General features: G+C 41.2%; 1 protein-coding gene across 2 annotated transcripts; it reads right to left on the reverse strand.

Moving 5' to 3' along the window:
• Positions 1–534: 534 nt before the first annotated feature.
• On the reverse strand, positions 535–14,274 carry LOC117299318 (deleted in malignant brain tumors 1 protein-like). Of its 2 annotated transcripts, none has more exons than XM_033782836.1 (14): positions 13,977–14,274; positions 12,529–12,921; positions 11,864–12,172; positions 10,938–11,264; positions 10,013–10,357; positions 9,008–9,316; positions 8,157–8,486; positions 7,495–7,842; positions 6,833–7,147; positions 5,557–5,898; positions 4,479–4,829; positions 3,713–4,081; positions 3,257–3,414; positions 535–1,921 (listed from the first exon to the last, which is right to left on the reverse strand). In XM_033782836.1, exons 1-14 carry the CDS (start codon positions 14,086–14,088, stop codon positions 1,805–1,807), a joined length of 4,125 nt encoding a protein of 1,374 aa, XP_033638727.1. In that variant the 5' UTR covers positions 14,089–14,274; the 3' UTR covers positions 535–1,804. The 2 variants fall into 2 exon arrangements, with proteins under 2 accessions (XP_033638727.1, XP_033638725.1); XM_033782834.1 differs by having other exon boundaries at positions 3,236–3,414.
• Between the last annotated feature and the right edge of the window lie 363 nt (positions 14,275–14,637).

Consider the following 14,637-nt stretch of genomic DNA (forward strand, 5'->3'; position numbering starts at 1 on the left):
ACAATGCGCCATCTATTTATATAGTATACAAGACCCTGTTACGTGGTACAAATGTAGCACATAAACACCAAACAAGCAACAATATAAAAACAGAATACAAAGTGAACAAATCAATACAAATTAATGGACTCGATACCATAATAGACCGTATTGAATAACCCCTTTTTTCAATGAAAAGTCGCCATCTTGTTCGGCAAACCGTATGCGCGTCCAAACGCGTACATCATCGAAGCACGCAGCATACAACATTCTCGGTTTGATTTTTACGGCACATGGACGCGCGCCAAACGCACACACACAGACGCCATCTTGTACATAGGTCGAGATTTGAGCTGCAAGACGTCATATTTCAATACGGTCTATTATCCCCGTTAACAATTCTAAATTTTATATTAGTTTGTTTGATCATGCCGACTACAAACTCCGACAAGTCACTACTTATACCAGCTTCAAAACTCATTCAAAAACTTATTTTTGTGCTTAAAGACCTGCTTGAACGAAAATGTAAAGTTGTGAACTTTGCTGAATTTCATTTGAAATGTTTTCAATAAAAAAGGAAATCGAGTCATATGATTATAAATAGATTTTAATTGTGTAAAAAAAACAATCCTTTTCAATACCCTTATTCAGCGCTTTTGTTACGTTACCTAATCACTCTCAAAATGTCTTTATTGCGAGTTTTAATTTGTAAAGCCGCTTTGTTGCAGCGTGGAGGTATAACAAAGCAAACTCCCACACATGACGTCAGCGGCATTGTCAAGTGTTTTTAGTCTTTCAAAACCTCTACGTTGGGCCCTGATTTTTAAAACAATAATTATGAAAAAATCAGAAGTGTACACATATCAAAATTACATTGAAATAGTGAACAAGTGCATTATAAACAAGTAAAAATAAAATTTAAGTTAAAAACATTCCGCTCTGGTAGCTGTTTAAATCTCTGTTACTCATTGTAGGCACACTTGCTTATTCTTCTATCCTGCGCCAGGAGTGTCTTTTAGACAGACATGGCGCATTAAAAATGGGCACTATTACTATTGTTATTATTCTGGCAATAAGTATGCCTGATAATATACCATCATGCTATCGCCATCTTGTTCATGTACAAGTTTCATTTTAAAAATCAGCAAAACATCTGGAGCGAACATTTTCATGCAGAAAGAATAATCCCTATAAAGACTGCACTACCTGAGAAATGTTACTGCAGTAAATTCATTTAAATTCGTTTTTAATAAACAATCATTGGTTGTGCTGGATTTCTATTAATTATTTAAATGAAAGTTATCTTATAACTTAATTGAATCTATACAAAATAAGTATTTAAAATTAGTTTGGCAAGCTCAAGAGCATGGCAGGAGGTGTGGCTCATAAAAAAATCACAAAATATATAAAATTTTCCATAACAATTATTTCAAAGTGTTTGGAATGTTTGCAGGTTTTGGTTGTCCCTGTTAACTAAAAACGTGAAAGTTGTGTGTAACTTTGTGCATAGCTTTGAGAATTTAAATGAGTAAATAGACAATTTAAAATGTACAAATTGATGGCTTAAACTATAATTATAACCAAACAATTAGCATTTTGACGTCAGATGCTCAGGCTAGAAATGATGTCTGCCCATTTATCTTGCTCTGATAAAGGACATGTATTGGCTTATATGTATTCACATGTACATCAATTTTAACTGGGAATCTCCAAGACCATGAAAGCCATGTAAAATGATGTGAGGTCAAAGGTCATTATGTAGGTAGGCTCAACGGCAGATCTCTGGTGTAATTCACAAGCCTTGGTGTGACGTCAGATGTTGAGGCTAGACTGCTGTCTGTTCGACCGTGGTGCTCGAATCGGAACCTAGCGATGATCCACTGGCTACTACAGGGTACGAGTCAGGGGAATTGGTCACGTCATTGTAGTGTGGCGGTAGATCCTGTTAAATTGAACAACACAAACTTAAGGGTTGGAACTTGTGCTTTCCAATTAAAGGGCTTTGGTACTTTTGGTATTGACACAAAACACAATGTTCCTGATGCCAGGCACGACCTTTATTCAGGCATCTGATGAAAGCACACAAATTTTTTGTTTTTTCTTTCATCATTCTCTTGCAAATTTAATGGCCAATTGAGTCAAGGTAAACGTATTATTGAACTATTGAACTATTGAAATATATTGCACAGATTTGTCATTTTATGCATATGTTGGGATAGACCAAGTGAGAATACTGGTCTTTGACAATTACCAATGGGGTCCAGTGTCTTAAACAAATTGCTACATATTGAGTTCAATTAAATTCAACTCTTGTTGGAAAATAGAACACCATAAGATTTGATCAGATACATAGAAATAAGGTAAACAAATAAAAATGCCTCTCTAGTCATTTCTTTGTTCAACCCCAAAAATCAAAACCAAAAATGCATACAAGTAAACAAAATAAATATAATGTTAAAGCCATTATACACTTTCGGTAAACAGTATTGTCCAAGTCCCACACTTCGTGTATCACAACTTATATATAAAATAACAAACCTGTGAAAATTTAGGCTCAATCGGTCATCGGAGTCGGGAGAAAATAACAGGTAAACCCACTCTTGTTTCCGCGCGTTTCGCCAAGTCATGACATGTGTTTAAAATAAATCCGTAATTCTCGCTAACGAGAATTTATATTGTTTTAATGTTTTCTCAAAAAGTTAAGGATTTCATGGAGTAATATTTCAAGAGAAGTCTTTCACCATTACTTCCTGTAAACCCTGTAAATTATGTGAACTTTTTTTTTTTTTTTTTACCGAAAGTGTATAATGGCTTTAAAGCAAATAATAACTAACTAGGAATTAACTATGTACAAGAGAGGATCGAGAGCATGAGGCCGTTAGAGTAAAGCGAGGCTTGTAGAAAATAGCCCTTATACATACAAACAAACAAACAAACAAACAAACAAACAAACAGCGAAGACGAACAAGGACAAGACGGACAAAGTGAACAATGACACTATAAAATGCTGACGACAAACCACAAAGAATAAAATACCAGGCTAAAGGCCCGGTCCCACTGCAGCGATAACGATTACGACGCAAAGATAACGCATTCTATTGGTTGAATGAGCGTGTGTGTATTCTGCGTGGAGCAAATCAACCAATAGAACGCGTTCTCTTTGCGTCGTGATCGTTATCGTTATCGCTGCAGTGTGACTCGGCCTTAACTGTAGACGACAAAAGTAAATAGATAAGTAGAGAAACAGCTGTGTTACTTGTGTGACTTGGGTGTTTACCGGTTGATACGGGTTCCTAGACGATGTACGCGTCATTATTGTATTTTCTCCATGCTTCCTATTCATCTTATGGCATGCGAAGCACAGTAGTAGAAAGACAACAACTGCGACGACGACCCCGATAATGATGTTTTGAGTTCTTGTAGATTCTGGACTCCCTATTCACATAAAGAAAATAACAAGAAAGATAATAAGGACAAAACCACTCGATCTTTGGCACGGAATACACAAAATGAAATAACAAGAAATAATTATAGCTTCTGGATTCACTATTACGTCCCGTCAGAAGGACGAAGCAGTGGTGAAGTGCCTTGGTTAAGGACATAAGTGTCACAACTGCCATTCGAAAACCCACACTCTGCTGATCAGAAACACCAGAGTTTGAATTCGGTGCTCTTATAACCGCTCGGTCACGACACTACCACAGAAGAAATCTGTTACACAACTTTGTCTTACTCTCTGTTGGTCTTGGGTCAACACTTGGGTACTCATCACTGTAGCACACCACGGCAGCCTGGTTTCCAGAGAACCCACTGCAGATACCGTCGCCAGGGATACGATAATAACAATCAGCAAGATTCCCCTCCGTCCCCTCGCACTCCAAGTCTCGAATCAAGAAGTCCTCCTCTGCGTAACTATACAGATCCTTAGCGTCCCAGCCGGGTATGGCAACAACAAGAGACTGGTACCCAAGCTGCCGACAGATGACTTCACCCTCCGATTCGTCCCAGTCATAATGGCATATTGCGCCCTTGAATCCGTCAAACATCACTTGGACTGTGCCTTGGTTTGGATAGGGTCCGTTTACTAGACTCACCTCAAAGCCTAAAACAAAGTACCAGAAAAGCAGTGAAGTCAGTATTGGAAATAAGCTTTGCTTTATTTGCCACACAAAATAACATGTGCTTCTTGCTAGTACCAGTTTAATTTTAGGAAACACTTTAAAGGCAGTGGACACTATTGGTAATTACTCAAAATAATTGTTAGCATAAAACCTTAATTGGTAACAAGTAATGGGGAGAGGTTGATAGTATAAAACATTGTGAGAAACGGCTCCCTCTGAAGTAACACAGTTTTTGAGAAAGAAGTAGTTTTCTACGAATTTGATTTCGAGACCTCAGATTTAGAATTTGGTAATTGGACCAATAGCGTTCCTTTCACTTGAGGAATTGCATGGTTTCAACCAATACGTTTGACGGTCTTCAGAAGTCTTCATACTTACTCTGTACCCTGGGTCGGGGGTCGCAATGAACCTTGAGGAAAAAAGTACAGCAATAAGGACCCTCACAAAAAGGGCGGTCTTCAACGAATCCAGTTGCGCACTCAGTCACATTTTCCTCTTTTCCGGTACATTCTTCTATTTTTAGCAAAACAGGCAGCGTAGGAAGATAGTAGCTGATGTTGTAAGGGTACGAGCGCGACGACAGAAAGCCCAACTGACGACAGGCGACAGTGTCTTCTTTGCGCAAAGTGTCACCGTGGCAGATAGCCCCCCACTGGTCAGCATGAAAAATTTCAACACGTCCGATGGAGTTGACTGCTCCACCATTTAAGCGAATATCTCCTTCTTTGGCTGTAAATGAAATTTTTACAAAACATGAAATAAAACAAATACTCAATTCAATTCAATTCATAAAAGACATTTAACCAATGCTCGTGTGTTTCTATTTCACTGCTGGTGCTCGTTGAAAGCATGTTCAGCTTTCTGAAGGCACAATAGACACTCGGTAATTGTCACTTGGTGAATCTCAACATATAAAATAATGAACCTCTGAAAACTTGAGCTCACTTGGCTGTCGAAGTTGCGTGAGAATAGTGGAAGAAAAAACACCCTTGCTCGCACAAGTTGTGTGGTTTGAGATGCTTGATTTTGTTTCTCACAATGTTTTTAAACTATCAACAGCTCTCCATTGCTCGTTACCAAGTACGCTTTTATGCTAACAGTTAATTTGAGTAATTACCAATAAAGACTGGGGACCTCCAATGAAATCACTGGTTCTATAAAACCAATACCTGTCTTCCCTTGCCGATGAAGACAGGGGACCAGTCTATTGAAAATTTTTGGTTGATTTTGGCGCTATACAAATGCCCTCTGATTGACTGATGGACCCAATTCACCTGACGTCATCATCAAAATAATCTCAGATGCACCATACTGGTGGGCAATGTCACTGTGCGTTATTTAGTGAAATGGCCATTTTAGGCAACGCGGCGTTAAAATCCAAAATGGTGACTGTGGCACAGTAGCTGCGTGTGACGTGCGCACTTTACACAAATGCTCAGTATAACCAAACACTCACCATCACTCCATATGCCACACTGAACAGCAGCATCACCCGCGCTGCACGGTGTCTCACGCCGGGTCAAAGGGCAAAAGTTAACTCGCCGATAGCGCTCCAGAGGTCGTAGTGCAAAGCAGTTAAATTTCTGCGAGACGAAGTCCCTGTTTGGGTTACCACTGAACGTCCCTCCTGGTACTGTGTTGTTCGGTACCGGCATACCGAGCTGGTAACAGGCAGTCTTGGCTTCTTCAAAGCCCCAGTCATCTGCGCAAACTCTCCGCCAAACATTCTCGTAGAATATCTCAACGCTCCCTTCGGTCGGTTCCGTTCCGTTCTGTAGTCGGATGTCTCCAAAGCTACCTTTATTAATAAAATAAAAATAAATAAAATACATATATAGAGTGCAGAAACTTTCCAGCATTAAGTATTTATTCCACTGCACTTTAACAAGAGCTCCTGATATGCTTGGATAGACAGTTAATAATAATTTAAAAAAACACTTGGTCATGTTTCTTGTATCGTACAACAATAATGAATGCTAATAAGCATTTTGCAAATAGGAACCAGACTATTTTGTTCTTCCAGCTTCGGTTTTGGTTACATTGATATCAAAAAATTCAAGATGGCTGCACCATGATAGAGGTCTATACCACGCCAAGGGAGCAGCATTGAGCCAAAGAAAGACTCGCAAATGCTGGTCTCTCTTAACAAAATTTGCAGGCCAAGCCAGGCAAGAGTTACTGATAAAAAAAGTATGTTTTCAGTGACCTTTTGAACAACGGAGCTAGAACTTTTGATGGGATGTGGAGTGGAATTCCATATCCTAGGTCCTGCAACTAAAAATGATCCTGAATTTCTGGTGGTACGATAATTATACAAGTTACCCTGTGAACGTAAGTTGCTCTTCGCAGCCCCAGTTACATAAAACTTACACGGTCTAATGATGATGATAGTTGAAAATATCCCTTGAAATATTTCTGTCTGAAATGTCATATTTGAGGAGAAATAAATAATTTCATGTAGCGTTTTGAGTTTATCGCTCAGTAAGCATTTTATTCTTTTTTATTTTGGCATCGATGCAATGCAAAATTTGTAATCAATTTTTCACCGTTCTCTCGTGACCCAGATGGCCAATCGATCTCAAACTTCTACAGGTTTGTCAGTTTATGCATATGATGGATTACATGAAGTGCTTACACTGCAAGCAACTGTTTTGTTAGCAAAAACCAATTCTGTAATATTCCTTTAAACATGTTTAAGACCGTTTTAAACTTTATTGTCAATCCCAACTAACCAGTGTCATAGCCATCGCAGACAACATGAACGTCCCTCATGTGATTACAAGAAACAGTTGGATCCGTCTGGTTTACGACTTGACAGTATTCAGCTGCCAGTCCTCCATCGCAGAGGACGATTGGTCCGCCGCCAGTAGTGTTGCGCATCGTACCAAATGATGTAGCTGGACGATACTCAAGTTTCTGACAGGCTCGCACGGCCCAACCGAAGTCAACATTTTTCTCACAGACGGTTGCCCAACCTATGACGTCTGAAATGTACATTTCCACTCGGCCTTCGTAGAGGCTGGGACCTCCTGATAGTCGCAAGTCTCCTGTGAAGCAAAACAAAGTTTTAATAATAATAATAATAATAATGACACCGGGGCGAACCCCTTCTCTTTTTGATAAGTGCACTGGGTTCTTTTACATGCCTTACACAACACATGGGACCAACGGCTTTACGTCCCATCCAAAGGACGAGGAAACAAGTCTCACGGCTGGAGATTCGAACTCACACTCTGCTGATCAAAAACACCAGAGTTTGAAATTCGGTGATCTTAACTGCTCGGCCACAACACTTCCACGAGAGAGAGTCAGGTTGGCGCAGTGGTGTCTTGCCTCGCCTTCCAAGGGAAGCTAATCGAACGCACCATATAATTTCTCTACTAAATAAACTCACCAACAGTAACCCCAGCCTCTTCCGTCAATGGGGGAAGATTCGAGCAGATGACACCGAGATCATATCTGTACTGGGCGCACTCGGAGTCATCTAATTTGTGATAGCACTCTAAAATACTCCCTTCATTCCCGTTGCAGTTTAACCCGCTGACGAGCACCTCCCCGCTTCCTCTACCAAATGACTTTATCCCGTCAGAATATTGAAAGCCAAGTTGATTACAGATGAATGTTGCTTCCAGGTTCTTGACGCTTGGTTTACAAATGCTTCCCCACTCGCCCTGGTAAAGCATCTCGACACGGCCCTCCGTGATGGAACTGCCATTAGCCAATCGCAGATCAAATTCCACGGCTGTACAGTAATAACAAAACAAATTATTTCTTTATTGTTCTAAATAAAAATAATATTTATTTTGGTATGACACTGCTCTTGAGTAAAATTCCTGTGATTTATTTCACAGAGCTTGGGAGAGTACTTAGTATACAGTGCTAACACACATCGGTGTATATGGGTAAAAACAAAAATTCATATTCTTTATCCCCGATGCAAATTTCCATCTATTAAAGCCAGTTCCTCTGATGGGAGCTCAAGATGGCTGTGTCCTGAAGTGAGCAAGGAACTACCATAAATTGCTTCCCACCCAGGTGATTGATTGGGATCCTTACCTGCTGGTCTCATACCACATTGAGCACCGGCACCACCGGTGGAACACGGCATAGCTCTTGCCGTCCAAAAACAATTTTGAAGAGTGAGCTCTTGACCAGTACATATGATACTATTCGGCAACGTGTCGCCTGCTCCATTCCTCCCGAATGACCCTCCTGGCGGTACTGCTGAGGAGGGTTCCGGCAGCCCAAGCTGTCTACAAGTTGACTGGACCTCTTCAATCCCCCAGTCATCCGAGCACAGCGTCTTCCAAGTGTTTTTGTCGAAGAACTCAACTTGTCCTTCGGTTTCAATCGATCCGTCGACAAGTCTGACCTGACCCTGTCGACCTTTAAAATTAAAATTGAAACACAAAAGCATTATTACAATATGGGCACAAAACAAGGTCATTTAATCTTGTTAATTTGTTGACACTATTAATGTAAACCTATAATTTGTTGTGCCTCACACTTCCACTACCTCAGGCTCACAAGCCCATCCGATTGATGCAATGCCCACCCAGACACCAGTGTCCAGACTGGCTGTCTCTTGAACTAAAAGCACATCCCGATTGATGCAATGCCCACCCAGACACCAGTGTCCAGACTGGCTGTCTCTTGGACTAGAAGCCCATCCCGATTGATGCAATGCCCACCCAGACACCAGTGTCCAGACTGGCTGTCTCTTGGACTAGAATAACTCTTTTGTCTAATGACCTCCTACCACACTCATCCTAACTGACCACCCTTCGACCTGCTTGTTCTAGTCATCATCAGGATACTCTGAAACACTTTATGTATCACAATACAAATTATCATTCTAACAGGTCCATCCGTTGATGAATGGTTTCTTTTTTTTAAATAAAATTTACCTTTATCAACCCCGTTACAAACAATATCTACATCTGTGCTGTGAGTACATGTAGGGTCAATGCTAGTGATCTCTTGACAGTTCTCCGTGTCAAATCCGTCGACCCCTGCTGGACATCTTGCAAGGGGGCCACTACCCGTCCCATAGCGACCGCTACCCACAGAGGAAGCAGGACGGAACCCAAGTTTCTGACAAGCTTGTTCGGCCCAACTGAAGTCTATGCCGTCCCCGCAGACAGTCGACCAACCTCCAATGAAGACTTGAACCCGACCTTCGTACGGGGTCGATCCTCCTACAAGTTGAAGGTCACCTTATGCAAAAGAAAAAGTCAAAGGAATTTAATTTATGGCTGAACTCTTATATAGTGCTCATACCCGCCACTCAGTGACGCTCAAGTCGCTTCAAAACCACTTTTATTTCCTGCAAGGTATTGTGGAGCTACATTGCTCAAGTGTGAGACCTATTCCTTTACATAGCACCATGTAATGGTTTTGTGAGTACTGTGGCGCAACATTAATAATTAATAAACCATGAACACCAAGGCGAACCCCTTCTCTTTACGATAAGTGCTCTGGGTTCTTTTATGTGCGTTACTCAACACACAGGACTTACACCTTAACGTCCCATAAGAAGGACGCAGCAATATTGGTCAAGTGTTTTGCTTAATAGTCTTCCTGTGCATATTCACCAGGCTAGTTCTTTACAATGTTTTAAGTCTCTGTTGAAAACTCATTTGTTCAGAGCTGTTTTTTTGTAATCTCCTTACTTGTAATTTGTATCTTTCTTTCATTGTATATTTTATTGTTCTCTTTATGCGCTTTGAGGCTTTTCGCATTAGGCGCTTTACAAATGTCTTACTATTATAAGAGTCACAACCAGAAATCGAAACCCACAATCCGATGATTTAGCCATCAGAACAAACCCCAAATTAAACTTTGAGCCACCAACGTTTACACTTTATGCGGTATACCAACTTTTTAACAAAGGAATCTGTTCTTATACTCACCAAGCGAGGGATAGGAAGGCATACTAATAGCAGGGAGATTAGAACAGACGAGACCAACTTCCTTATTGACGTGACATGCAAAATCATTCACGACATGGTAGCAGTCTAGAAGATTCAACTCATCCCCGTTGCAGTTGACCATGTTCAGAAAATAGTCGTTGTAGGTTTCGCTAAAACGTTTTTGCCGATCTGCCGACTGGAATCCCAAATGACGGCAAGCTACTGTTGCCTCCTCCATGTTGAAGTTGCTGTCACAGACTGCTCCCCACTCCCCTTGGTAGAACATTTCCAGACGACCTTCTAGACTTGTCTGCCCATCGTTGAGACGAAGGTCAAACTCTTGCACTGCAAAGACAGAGAATTGGAAAAAATTTAAAATTCATCAAAACCATTGGACACTTGGTACAGGAAAAAAAAAAGTTCACAGATTTACAAATAACTTACAGGGTTTACAGAAGGTAGTGGTGAAAGACTTCTCTTGAAATATTATTCCATGAAATGCTTTACTTTTTGAGAAAACAGTAAAACAATATAAATTCTCGTTAGCGAGAATTACGGATTTATTTTAAACACATGTCATGACACGGCGAAACGCGCGGATACAAGGGTGGGTTTTTTCCGTTATTTTCTCCCGACTCCGATGATCGATTGAGCCTAAATTTTCAAAGGTTTGTTATTTGATATAGAAGTTGTGATACACGAAGTGTGGGCCCTGGACAATACTGTTTACCAAAAGGGTCCAATGGCTTTAAAAAAAACAAGTGTTTTTTTATCTTTTTGCACACACAACATGAAAATGAGAATTAGTGGTTGCTAACTAATTACCATTAAAAAATCTACTGGTATAAAAAGCAAAACAGTTGTTTTGAACCTAGTACAACCAAACATTGCATTTGTAAAGAAATTATTAAAAAGAATTGTGTACCTTCCTTGTTGACTATGGTGCCACATCGAGCACTAGCACCACCGTTTCTACACGAAGTACTCAATGTCCAAGAACAACTTTGAAGATTTAGCTCTAAACCCGTGCATGCGACACTACTCTGCTTGTAACCGGACCCGTCCCCGAACAACCCTCCTGACGGTACAGCTGCCGAGGGTTCTGGCAGACCAAGCTGTCGACAAGTTGCTCGAACCTCTTCAAACCCCCAGTCATCCGAGCACAGCGTCTTCCAAGTGTTTTGGTCGAAGAACTCGACTCGTCCTTCAGTTTCAGCTGAATCACCGACTAGTCTGACCTCATCCTGTCGACCTTGAAACAAAAATCATACGCCAAGAAGAAAATTAAGTTTCATCCTTAAAGAGCAAGAAGGAGCCTGTTTCATGAGATATAAATGGAACTAATTGCTTCGCTTCACCCAGGGGCAAATGGGTTCCTGTGAGGGCAGAAATAGTTCTTGTGATTGATTTAGCTTACTAGCGCAAAAGGGTTGTACACTCCCAGGGGGCTGAGACAGTTTAAGGAATCATTTAAATGGCCCAGTGACCAGGTAATCATGTTGGAAGCGCTTTAAGACGCCCTTCAGGTGGGTGAAGTGCTATATAAAAAATCAATCATTATTGTTATTATTATTATTATCAGGGATGAGATTGTTCAGACTTTTGGCTCAATTCAGACTTTCTATGTCGGCCTGGTGAAGAAATTCAGACAATATTTTGTTCTACAAATAAAGAAATCCTGCTCATTTGTCTACTTCTCTAGTGCTTTGGATACTGTTTTCAAAAGCTCCTTCGAATCTAAACCACAGGGTTACCAAACGGTAGAAATGGCATCATTCCAACATACATTTGATTTTGTTAGTATTAGTATTTTATTAGTAATGACTCTCATATCACCCCTGTATAATTTACCTGGCTCTCTGCCGCTGCAGACTATCTCTACACCTACACTCTCGCTGCAGAGTTGACTGCTCTGACATTGCGTAGTATTCAGATACCTGTCAGTCTGTAGACAGCTTGTAACCGGACCCGTCCCCGCTTCGCCCGAGGGTGTTGTCCCGATCGATGTAGCAGGACGGTACCCAAGCTTCTCACAGACTTGCTCAGCCCTTATGAAGTCCCAATGCTCGCTACAGACGGTGGCCCACTCTTCAGTTCCAGCCAAGAACACCTCTAGACGACCTTCGTAGGGATTCGAACCTCCAACCAGTCGTATATCTCCTGCAGAGGAAAATAATAATTCTAACCCATATCCACACAGCACTTCATCCTTAGAGGCCCATACAAGTATAGAGCGCTAATGAAATAATTTATTATTACTACACTTGCTACATAAAATTGGGTAGGTAGTGCTTTCTGCTCTACCGGCCAGGCTTCGGATTGATGATACCCAAGCCTACATTCGTATGGACTGTGAAAGGGGTAACCCTATTTAAGCTCTAGGAGTAGGTGGCAACAGCCTCTGGAAAAAAAAAAATTGTAGCCCACACCTTGAAGTGGCCTTCAGGCCTTGTGTGTCTGGCGACTTGCATAAAAAAAATAAACTATATGTCGCGAATTATTATTACATAACTTACCCGGGCTGGCATCAGGTGACATGCTTGAAGGCTTCTCATTGGTGCATGCAATCCCGACCTCGTTACTTTTGCCACATGTCGTCATCCCTTCGTCAATGACGTAGTAACAGTCCGTGAGTCTATCTTCATTCCCATTGCAGTTCACTTCTTGTAGGATCAAATCTAAGTAACCATTTGAGTCAAAGTAGGGCGTCGTTCTCGTTTCGGCGTATTGGTACCCGAGTTGACGGCATGCTACTGTCGCTTCCTCAAGACGGAAGTTGTGATCGCATATCGTACCAAACCATTTATACGTTGTTGTTGTTGATGTAGAGTACGTCCGGTAGTATTCGATTTCAAGCCGTCCTACTGAATCAGTTGAGCCGTCCCTGAGTTGCAAGGTCAACTCTGGAGCTGCATAGAGAGACAAAACACTTGTGATCTTTTAAAAGCATAGTTTATTTACTTTATCGCTTAAACATATCAAATTTTACGCTGGACCACCAGCTGCGAGGCTAGTGATTTCTTTCTGTGTTGGGCCACTAGCAAACTGAAACTTGTCTACTTTATAATTTCTTCTCTCCATTAGGTTCTTGGCTAGTGCACTAGGTAGCAGTAGAGTACCATATCATGTACAGTAGTTGTGATAACAAAACCCTCCTCCCGACGACGAAGCCTCGGCTTCTGCGTTGGGAGGAGGGTAACAATCACAGTAGACCCAGTTACTGGGGCACTGTACTCCTTTTTTTTATTTTGGTCTTCTGATTGATTATGACAAAGGTCTGCATGCACTGTATGGGTGCGCTCGATTAGCTTCCCTGGATCAACCCCGGTCTGCCCCCGGTGCGTTCGAATAGCTTTGAAGTTTGAGGTCATTCCAGGTCCAGGGGCATGACGTCACTACGAGAGCAGTGAGTGATTATTTGTTTAGCCCCTGTCAGGGGCTCACCCGAGTGAGCATCGCGGGGTAGCCCAGGGAAGCTATTCGAACGCACCCATTCATTGATTTCGAGTTCACTGCATTTTTGAGAGTCCTTGCACTTGCAGTTAGCTTGACAGTCCCAACCAACCATAATCAATAAAAATATGAAATGAAAAATGAAATTGAAATAAATAAAATGAAATGACTTTATTACAATTAGCCTCCATATTTATGATCTGCCAAATTCAGGGAAGAAACAATCAGAGATTCAAATATATTAATGGCTGCGCCCCAAAACACTGAACACTTATGACTTATTATCGCATCAAACTACCATGAGTTCATTAAAATGATGCATTTGACAAGTTGACTTTCCGACTTGTTGCACAGAAATCATAACTCATGAGTCATATATTATTATTTATTGTTTATAAATTATATTAAAATAAATTATTCAAATTACGCGATCTGCTTCGTTGGATCATGGAGGAAGAAAATTTGGTTGGATCACAAAAACATGATTATTCTATCATCATGGCCTCCTTACCGTCCAACCAGCTACGGAGCACACTCGCTGAGCAGATCACAAATAATCTTGAGCAAAAAAACACCAGAATAAGCTGCCAAACCATCAAAAACTGCTTTCCCAACGCACCCATTTTGATGGTCAATTGTCACAAGATCAATGGGCGTGCCCTTAATACATATGAATAACCGTAACAAGTCAAGGTCATTCAATAGGGGGCGCTAATCAGTGTCAACATAAACACGTGTGGTTCATGACCTTTGTGCACACTGTGCACAAAACAGGTACAGAAACTTGCCATTTATCCCGGGTCCACAGCACGTAAATGTAACGGTCCGTCTTCTCATATACTGTGCACAAGCAATGGGTACAGGAATATTGCCATATCCCGGGTCCACAGCACGTAAATGTAACGGTCTGTCTTCTCATATACTGTGCACAAGCAATGGGTACAGGAATATTGCCATATCCCGGGTCCACCAAGGCCCATACTGTGCACAAAGCAATGGGTACAGGAATATTGCCATATCCCGGGTCCACACCACGTAAATGTAACGGTCCGTCTTCTCATATACTGTGCACAAGCAATGGGTACAGGAATATTGCCATATCCCGGGTCCACCAAGGCCGTACATTGTGCTAAGCAATAAACGGCATAAGGATCCGTGATATGGCAATATTC

The sequence above is a fragment of the Asterias rubens genome, chromosome 14, assembly GCF_902459465.1.
Source record: "Asterias rubens chromosome 14, eAstRub1.3, whole genome shotgun sequence".
Taxonomy (NCBI): Eukaryota; Metazoa; Echinodermata; class Asteroidea; order Forcipulatida; family Asteriidae; genus Asterias; species Asterias rubens.